We start from the raw sequence: 10,744 nt of genomic DNA, 5'->3' as shown, positions 1-10,744 counted from the left end.
GAGTGGCCAAGTAGTCTATGAGGTAATAGAACTCCAGGGACCTGAACCACATGGCCAAGGGAGAATGGAACCCACCTAGGATTAAGGATGGGAAATGTCTGGGGACCATAGGGAGGTAAGACAATGGAGGGGTAGGCTAGGTTAAGGGTGACAGAGAATTGGGATCATAGCCTCGAGTGAATGCCAGAGATTTGGCCATGTGGGACAGTTCAAGGTGTTTCCCTTTTTTGGGGTCTAGATCCCATCCTCATCACTTCTACTTCTTCTCCCTCTGTTTACCAGAAAATGATGGGACCAGTTGCCAAGATCTTAGTTTTTTGATGTTAAGCTTCAAGCCAACTTTCATACTCTCCTCTTTCACCCTCATTAAGAGGCTGCTTAAGTCCTCCTCACTCTTTGCCATCAGAGTGGTATTGTCTGCATATCTGAGATTGTTGATATTTCTTCTGATAACCTTGATTCTGGCTTTTGATTCATTCAGCCTGTCATTTTCCATGATGTATTCTGCGAATAAGTTAAATAAATAAGGTGACAATCTACAGTCTTGCCATACTCTTTTTCCAATCTTAAACCAGTCAGTTATTCCATATTCAGTTCTAACTATTGCTTCTTGGCCCACATACAGGTTTCTGAGGAGGTAAGTAAGATGGTCTGGTACTCCCATGTTTTTGAAGACTTGACACATTTTATTGTGATTCACATAGTCAAAGACTTTAGTGTAGTCAATGAAGCAGACGTAGATGTTTTTTTTTTCTGGAATGCCCTTGCTCTCTCCATAATTCAGTGAAATTGACAATTTGGTCTCTAGTTCCTCTGCCACTTTAAAAACTAGACTGCTTTTCTGGTAGTTCTCAATTAACATATTTCTGAAGCCTGGCTTGCAGGATCTTAAGCATAACCTTGCTGGTATGTGAAATGGGCACAACTCTTCAGTAATTTGAACATTCTTTGGCAATGTCCTTCTTTAGGATTGGAATGTAAATTGATCTTTTCCAATCCAGAGGCCACTGTTGTGTTTTCCAAATTTGCTGGGATTTGAAAGGGTGCTTCAAATACCTCTTTTTTATTCAATGTCCATATATTTCCTTTAATGGTTAGATTCAGGTTTTCAGAGTACCCTACTTTGGGTTACATCTTGAGTTCCTTTGCTGTTCAGAACAGATTGTTTCATTCTCTTCTGTGGTTTCTGGTGACTGTAGAATAGTTTTATGTTATTTAAATTTCCTTTCCTTTATATTTAAAGGTCTGTCTCCTAGTTGCTAGCAAAATTTGTTGTTTATCATTGGAATTCATCTCATTCATATTCATGCTAATTATGTATTTCTCTTTTATTCTCTTATGCTTTTTGTTCTTCATGCCACTTGTCCACTTATTTACTAAGAAGAAAATAGTAAGAAAGAAGAAATTTGGTTAATACTAGTAATTTGTAATAGAAGTGGTCCACTCCCACTCCACTGACCTGTGCTCTTTACCTAGCCCATATTTCAAACACTAATACCTTTCTTTCTTTTTATTACTTGTTTTTAAGATTCACTCACCAAAGTTGAAGTTTATTTTTATTTTACCTGTTTCTTCCCTGACCTTTTTCCTTCTATTAAACCCACTCTCCCTATCCCTGCCTGTTGGGTTTAATGAATTTCTATGCCAAACTCTGGTGTGTGTATGTGTGTGTGTATTCAATTTTCCTTTCTTCATATATTAATAAGATTCATGAGGTACCTACTCCTTCTACATCATCCTCCAATATGAGGACATGATGAAATACTGCAGCTGGTGGGTAATGATGAGGTGCCTGCCCTGGGCTCCCTCCTTAAATGGAGGACCTGGGAAGCATGCTCCAATGTCCACCCTTTACCCTCTCTTTGCAAAGAGAGGTAGGTAGTTCAGCGGCAAGAGGCAAGAGGTGTGAGTTTCAGAGTTGACATGATCTTGCAGGAAGATGAATTTCTGGAGACCATAAAGTCCAAGAGAACAGCCAGGTGGAAAAAACAATGAGAGACAAGTCAAGTGAATGTTTGCCATATTTAATCTGCAACCAGTCATTCTAGATAACATTGTATCAGATAATTCATTTTATGAAATCACTAGCTGAATCCAAACCACTATTTACAAAAGAAATTAATATGAAAATCATACCCTAAAATAGGCAGAGTTCTAGCTTTCTGAGTTCAAAGTAAACTATTGACACAGAGCTTCATAGTTTTATACTACAGAGTCACACACATTAGTTGTGGGTGACTTTTTGTTGTATTTGTATTAGTTTTCTAACCCTAAAACTCTTTCTGTACTACACCTTATGGCTTTCCCACTAAATGAACTATTTAGAAATATAATGACTGGGAAGCTGAGCCCTAGTGTTGAGGTTTAGATACTAGGGGTGCTGGGACTGCAAAATCACAACATGTGGGTCCTGCCCAAAAGAATTCAACCCAAGCCTTCTTTCAACCAAAGACAAGGTTTATTAAAGATGAACCATATAGGCCAGACTCTTGAGGAATCTGAACATTTGTGATGCTCACGGGCAGGAGGAAGTCTTAGCCCCTAAATGGAGGCCAGGATGAATCTTATATACAGAAAGACTATGGGAGGGATCTGTGTGGTCAGGTAGTTTTGGGGTGATTGGGGGGGCAGGGCTGGGCAAAGGGCATCTTGATGGGAGTGGCTAGTACTGGAAGAGAGGTTTAGGGAGGATCTTGAAGCTGGGGTGATTGGGGAAAGGGTTTTAGGAAAATCCCAATGGGAGTGTCTGAGAGGTTGAATGGGGTCATCCAGGAATAGACAATGAAGGACTAGGCTTAATTAGGATAACAAATAATTCGGAGGTTGGGCCTAGACAGATAAGGAAAGGCCAGTTGAATGGATTATAGCTTCACGCAACCTCTTGAGACTTCTTTGACTAAGTAAGTGAGTACAAGGAAAGTTTAAGGGTTTTCTGGGACCTGTAGACAAAAAAGACCCAAATTCTTTTTGGGGTGAGGGGCAAAGGTCTTGGCTTGGGCCCATACCCCATCACTAGGATGGTGATGTAAGAGGGCAGCCTAGAGGAAATTCAGAGAGGCAGGAAAAGGTAATTCCAGGATGTTAAAATGTATAGGTGGTTAGGTCTTCAATTCATACATGGGCAGATCTATCTAACTTCTCTTTGGGTAAGCTATATATATATATCACTTTGTTTTGTGCCTCTTTTGTTGTACTTAAGATATTCTGCCCTATTTGTTTCATTTGCTTGTCATATTTCCCCAACTAGATTATAAACTCCTTGAAGAGAGGAGTTACATGTATATATACATATATATATATATATATATATATACACATATCTCTTTACCATCCAGATATAGCAATATCCAGTATAGAAGAGGGAAGGTTCTAGATAGCAGTGGCAAAGTGAAATGAGTTGTGTAGATCTCATTCCATAATTCAATTTCACCTTAAATCCTTGTGTCTTGTCTATTAACAAAGTTATCTTGAGCCTAACTCCTTCACCCCACCCCTTACAGGCACACACACATATACCCCATCCCCACCCCAAGTAGTGCCTAGCTTTCAATGTAAAGTATTCTATCCTTTTAGGACCCTTTTCAAAAGGAGCAGTTAATAATGAAAAGGGCAATGTTTCCCTATAAGGGAAGAAATTTGTTATGTCAAGAGGTGTGGGATTTTGCCATTGCTATGGATGAACATTTTGATTCCTAATATAAGTGGAAAAAAGAACTTTGTTTTAAATATATTGCTAAAATATGTGTATACAGACACAGATTTCAGATGGGATTTGTACAGTTTTGGAGAGAAAGTCATCTGAAGTATAGAAATGGAAACATAGTTATAAATATATCATTAAAATTGTAATTTTCATGAAAAAAGCAACCCCATCATAAACACAATTATTTTCTAATTATGGTTATTACAAAATGGATTTTATCACTGGTGTGATGATAAATGTTTCATGAAATTAAATATTCTTTATGGCATAGAGTAAAGATCAAGGAAGCAAATATTTGAAATGGAAGAATAATGAATAAATTTGTGAATTAAGATTCTCTTGATGTGCCTATTATGACTAATGCTCTTTTGTTAGCTTAACTAATCCCCTATATATCTTAACAACAGGTGTCACTATATTAAAGTATTGATTAACTTGGGTTCTTGTAAAATTCAAGCATATTTGCTTTTTTTTTTTGTTGGCAAGGCAATTGAAGTTAAATTACTTGCCCAGGGTCACACAGCTAGTAAGTGTCAAGTGGTTGGTCTGAGACCAAATTTGCACCCAGATCCTCCTGACTCCAGGGCCAGTGCTCTGTCCACTGTGCCACCTAGCTGCCCCTAGTTCAAACATATTTGAAAAAATGTTTTAAAAAATGTCCTTTTCGTACGCATGAATGAAGTCAGGAAAAGAATCATTTAAGTCAAACAAATGAAAATGTTGTAAAAAGAATCCCCCTAAAGTCAGCTCTTGATCTTCAGCATCTAAATATATACGCATTCCATCCTTTGAAAAAGGTTAAACAAACAAACAAACAAAAAAACTCTGGGCCTGATAACAAATTGGGAAATGCCAAAAGAAAAACATACACATATTTTAGCTACAGGGTTGTTGTGGAAAGCCTGTAAAAGTGCAGTAATTAAGAATAGCTGCTTTGGGATTTTTGTTTTTAAATATTTTGAAATTGGAATTCATTCAAAGTTTTGAAATTTTAAAAAGCCACATGGTACAAATATCTCAAGCTTTTGAGTCTTGGTAGATTTATTTTCTACCTTCTTATTGCATTCTTCTGGTGGCTAGCATTTTTAAGAGAATGCTTCATGATTATTTTAATCAAAGCTTTTTGGAAATTTGTAATCAGTTTTTAAAAATAAATTTAATCCTGGATATTAAATTTAATTTAATAATATTCACCTCTTGGTGAAATAGCTCATATTTCAAATGAAGGTAAAAAGATCATATTTTATTATCTATAATAAATTAAATTCAAGAAATTTGTAAGATTCTAGATTTAGAACTAGAAGGAACTTTGGGGGTCATCTAATATAAGTCCTTCATTTTACACATGTGGAAACTGAGATCCAGAGACTTATCCAAGTGACTTAACCAGGATCACACAGGTAGTAAGTCAATTCAGAAAACATTTATTAAATGCCTGCTCTGTTGAAGGCACTGTGCTGAGCTCCAAGGATATAAAAAATAAAATGAAACAACCTTAATGAGATGTGAAGGGAATAAAGTTAAATGATTTCTTAGCTTATTTTAAAAATCTGATATTATAGAATGACTGTGGCTACTAATTTGATGAATTTAGACAATATTTCTAGGATGGTAGAGAATTTCTGCTCATAGTCTTTGTTGTTGTTGAGTCATTTCAGTCATGTCTAACTCTTCACAACCACACTTGGGTTTTTCTCAGCAAATATACTGAAGTGGTTTGCCATTTCCTTCTCCAGCTCATTTTACAGATGAGGAAACTGAGGCAAACAAAGTTAAGTGATTTGCCCCGGGTCACACGGTAAGTGTCTGAGACTGTATTTGAACTCAGGTCCTCCAGACTCCAGGCTCAGCACTCTATTGTGCCACCTAGCTGCCCATAGAACCTGTCCATAGAACCAAAGTCTAAATTACCTGAAATATACATCACAAATGTATTTAGTTTTATGTATCCCTTAATTTATTTTTTATGAGAACTATACCATCAGAAAAATACTAACTGTTATTCATTTCTCCAGTCCAGGATTTTTACTCGCACACCTACCTTATATTTGGAATTCAAATTGGACCAAGGAGCCAAGCATTGCCAGCCTGTTCCTGAAGGTAAGTAGCACTGTCATTGTCATTTCAAAATAAGATCTTAGGACCATAGGTCTAGAGATGAAAGGAATCTCAGCAGTTTTCTAGTCCAGACCCCTTATTTTACAGATGAGGAACCCAAAACTTAGAGAGGTTATATAATTTGTCTAAGGTCACACAGATAGCAAATGGATGAGTTGTAGGAGTTGAACTCAGGTCTTATGAATTCAGCATGCTCTTCATGGCACCTTTCCTTCAAAATTGGTTGATTCTGAGCCTGGAAAAGTTCATCAAGTATTTTGGCACCTGTGTATGAACGTGCTTTAGAAATTAAGAAAAAAACATAATGGGAGTAAGCCTTCTCTGGAACTTAGCTCTGTCCTACTTTGTAAATATTGTTTATGGCACTGGAAATCCCATTCCGGGAATTCAGGGAAGAGCTGGTCTTCTGATTCTAAAGAATGAATGAAAAGTCTTTCATCTTCTTTTGTTTCTCTATGGCCAAGTAAAACTGCTTTTGAAAAGTAGTAGCAATAGGGGCTGTTATTGACATCTGAAGAAGTGAACCTAAAGAAAATTATTTCCTTTTTCCTGTGTGGCTTGTGTATTTTTTAAAATACTGTCAGTCGGTCAGTCAATAAACATTTATTAAGTGCCTACTACTATGACAGGTTCTGGTGCTAGTATCTGGGGATATAGTGAAAGGTAGAAGACAGTCCCTGCTGGCAAGGAGCTCACAGCCTAATTGGGGGACAATATAGGAACAACTATTACAGACAAGATATATTCAGGATGAACTGGAGATAGTCGACAGAGGAAAGGCACTAGAATGAAGGGAGGTTGGGAAAGGTTTCCTGTAGAAGGTGGGATTTTAGCTAAGATTTGCCACCTGTGGTTTAAAAGCAATGTAGCACCATAGCCCAGAGGAAATCACAAGGACACTTCCACTCCTGGATGATTGATGTCCCTACACTTTTGGCTGAGAAGCAACAATCATCTTAAAGTGGTTCCAAAAGATAGGTGGTCCTCCCCCAGCCCCTTAAGGTCAAGGCCAGAAAGGGGTTTGGAACAAAGATTTAATTATTCTTAAATTTATTCTAGACTTGTGATTATTAATCTGAGCTCCATGAATTTCTATTTTAGTGCTTAACTACATTTTAATGTAATTGGTTTCCTTTGCAATCCTTAGGTATTTAATTACTTACTTAAAAGCATTATTTTGAGATAGGCTTATCTATCTACCACTAGACTGCTCCAGGGGTCTGTGACAAAAAAGGTCAAAAGCCTCTTTTCTAAATTCTTAAGAGATAGGTAAAGGCCAGTGGGTAGGGAGATAGGGAAACTATTATATGTGTACACATCAATTTGGAAAATGTCATCCTCTTTTTTTATCCACTTCTTAAGATTCTTATGTACCCACATTTCAAATGTCAGATGCTGTCTACATCCTCTCTTCTTTCAATTATACTTCTTTCAGTAACACAATAGATGATAAAACCAAAAGTTGTGTGTTTCTTTTTCATTGACACAAAGAGACCTGTGAATTAAGCAAGCATCCAGGTTTTCTTTAGATAATTTAGGCACATCTTGTTCATAAAAATTACGTTTTATAGATGTTCAAATGGTGTTTTGAAAGCTAGAATCAACCCTCTATCAGTCTATCACCTTTTTTAAAAAAATAAACAATAAAGCAATCAAATCCCCTTATATTATGGGTAAGGGAAGAATTTATGACCAAATGAGATAGAGAGCATTACAGGAAGTAAAATGGATGCTTTGGATTATGTTAAATTAAAAAGGTTCTGAAAAAACAAAAGTCATTATAACAGATTCCAAGGACTTTCCAGATTTAGCTGTTTCAAGATCTCTGTTGTTTCAGATGGTTCTGGGGACAAGTGGTCCCTAAAGCTTGTGAAGTATTTTGTTATAAAGAAATATGTTTGCAGTGATATTCCTATTAGTGCATCTTTGAGCTGTGTCTAACTTTGTCAGCATTGAGGTTGAGCTTATTTAGCATGAGGCAGTTATGTAGCTACCTAAATAACACAATAGAATGTTCCAATCTATTCCATGGTAGTGATGAAAATACATTCTTTTACAAGCCCAAAAGATGAAGCATTCACCCTTGGGAGATTTTCCTATAAACTCTTTACTCTTTTGTGTCAGGAAATGGCCTTCGTGATTCAGCCTACATTTTATCTAAATTCTTTCCCATAAATAGTACTGGAATCAGTTTTTACCATCTCCCTGTTTCCTTCAGGCGACGCACATTTGTATTCTGTTGTGCTAATCTTGCAGAAAACAGATGTTTTGTACAGTGATTTTTGGAATGTGGTAGGTTTTAGGTATTGAATCTTACTGTGTATCACTTATAAAGAATCCTATTTGTACAGTTTCTGACATTACCAGATTCCTTCACGTTTGCCACATGATTTTTCATTTGTTAGCTGTGAGCTAAAAAAAAAAATTGTAGCTGGTGTTTGCTTTGACTCTTTTCGTTACTTGGATAACAATCTAATTTTCTTTATTGAAAATTGATAAATTTGCTAGTTACCATTCACTGAGAAGGAAATAACCTCTGTTTCTAGGAAAGTATCATTTACTAAACTGGGCTTTTCCTAGAAATACACGTTCCTTCTGGTCCTATGACTTCTCAAGTACAACTTCATCCACCGTGTGACCAGCTCAAAGTTTGTACTACTAGCTGTTCTTTAGTTTGCCTTCTTTCCCCTTTAGTAGCTCTCTGGAGCCGGCAATTTATATGTTCGCATGGGCTTGTTCATGTATATTTGTCTGCATTTTCTTCAGAAAGTCTTAGAGGGGCTATCATTTTCTTCTGACCTTGGAAAAAGGCTCTAAGATAAGCCAGTCAAAAAAGCTGATAGGGTGTTCAGGTAATTTTAACTTTGTATGTTTCTGTGTGCATGCTTAACAAATACTCAAAGACTCTGAGATTGGAAGAGGTTTATGAATATCTGCAACTCTAGTAAAAGAAGGAGACAATCTGAATAAACCTGTTGTTATTATTGTTCAGTTGTGACTCCATGGACCATACTGTCCATGGAGTTTTCTTGGCAAAGACACTGGAGTGGTTTGCCATTCCCTTCTCCAGCTTATTTTACAGATGAGGAAGCTGAGGCAAACAGGGTTAAATGAGTTACTGGGGGTCACATAGCCAGTAAGTCTCTCAGGGCTGGATTTGAATTCAGGTCTTCCTGACCCCTGGGCCCAGTGCTTTTATCTGTTGTGCCACCTAGCTGCCTCTTGAACCTGCTGTACACAATGCAGAAACAAACTTTTCTCAAAGCTCTCCTAGTGCATTTCAATCCAGACCTGTATTTCTTTGAGGATTTTACTTCTCCTGTTTCCACCTTGAATTAAAATTCTTAAATACAGGTGTTGCAGACTAAATTGTGGAATGGTTTTGTACAGGATGCTTAGGAAGGGAGGGGGAGAGAGATAGAGATAGAGACAGGAGGAAGAGACAGAGAACAAAGTCTCATGTATTTAGTTAATAACTTTAAGTCAAATTCAACTCATTTGACTGAAATTTTTAAAAGCTTTGAATATTATACATATATATACATATGCACATATATAATATATGTGTCCTGTGCAAGAAAGGACCCGTGATTTAGTATTCAGAGTGTTTTTTTTTTAATTTTAGTCAAATGAGTTGAATATATGTGTGTGTATGTATGTATGTATGTATGTATGTATATACCAATTAGTCTCTAGAATGGTGGCAAAACCCAATCTGAGATATGACATAATCCAGGGAGCAGTTCTGTATCACAAATATAAACATTCCTGGTTTTACTTTGGAGAGTGTGGATGCATGTTAGGACAGTTAAGTCTTTCCTTAGCGTGCCAGAACATAATTGTTTTCAAACAGCACATAATCAGAACACATGAATTTCATCTGTGACTTGAACTTAAACCTTTGGGATTTCACATTTTATTCTGTGCTAGGAAAAACAAACTAAAGACCAACTCCCTAATTTCAGCACAAAAAGCCCACAAGACTACTGAAAATAGTTTAGAGGTGACATAGCTTTAAAAATGCCAAAGTAAGCTTTTTCTGCTTTAGAAAATAAATGAATCAGAAACCTAGATTAAATCTTCATAATAAACAGTTTGTTTTTTTTAAGTAGGAAAGATGTATTTGGTAAAAATCTCATTTATTAAACCACATTTTTTTCTGTTAATATGCAAAAGTTAGAATGTTTAATGAAGCACTAAATAAAGCATTCTCTAAATTTTAAATGAACTGAAGTTTAGATATATATATATAATATATATAGTTATATATATGAACATATATATGAATGTATATTTCTGATTTCCCATTTCCTACCCTCTCATATACCAATTAGTTACCAAGTCATATTGATTATACCTCTGCTGCATCTCTCAAAAATATCCTCTCGTTTCCTACTACAACATGACACAGGCCCTGATTACCAAAACAATTACCTGGATTATTACTATAGGACCTAATAGATCTTTCTGCTTTCACTCTCTCCCTCCTTCAATTCACCCTTCATACCATTGACAAAATCACTTTTATGCTTTTGAGTTTCATATGCACATAGTCACATGTTTCATTTATGTTTGCCTTAGGTCCTAGTTCTTCCCTCTTGGAGACTATAGGGAGCTCAAGAATTTGAAATCTATGCATGTTGTGCTATACAGAAATCCGACTGGATTGACAGTGGATCGGTCAGATGCTGATAATGAAATGGAAGGTTAGGATTGTGTAGGATTAGGATTCAGTAAACTTGCAAAAACAAACAAACAAAAAAACAAACTTCTTTTAAAACCAAGCTTTAAAGAACATAGGTTGCCAATATTAGTAATTGCTCTGTAGTGGGAGATGTGGAGAGAGGTTCACTACAAAGCACGGTCTTCAGCTCACCAGCTGTCCCAGATCCCCTTTGTCGACTAGAGTTACAAGATGAATTC

The 10,744-nt window shown here is 36.5% G+C and overlaps 1 protein-coding gene across 4 annotated transcripts in view; it reads left to right on the top strand.

Moving 5' to 3' along the window:
* The window catches only part of PIR (pirin), a 111,958-nt gene that overhangs the window by 72,144 nt on the left and 29,070 nt on the right, over positions 1–10,744 (top strand). For all 4 annotated transcript variants that reach the window (XM_027835373.1, XM_027835372.1, XM_027835374.1 and 1 more), the window contains exon 6: positions 5,719–5,803. In XM_027835373.1, coding sequence (XP_027691174.1) covers positions 5,719–5,803 — 85 coding nt within the window. The remainder of the gene's footprint in view (positions 1–5,718; positions 5,804–10,744) is intronic.

Source organism: Vombatus ursinus, unplaced genomic scaffold (genome assembly GCF_900497805.2).
Source record: "Vombatus ursinus unplaced genomic scaffold, bare-nosed wombat genome assembly UNPS02014814.1, whole genome shotgun sequence".
Classification (NCBI taxonomy): Eukaryota; Metazoa; Chordata; class Mammalia; order Diprotodontia; family Vombatidae; genus Vombatus; species Vombatus ursinus.
The sequence above is the reverse complement of the archived record's forward strand: the minus strand, read 5'-3'. Positions and strand labels throughout refer to the sequence as shown.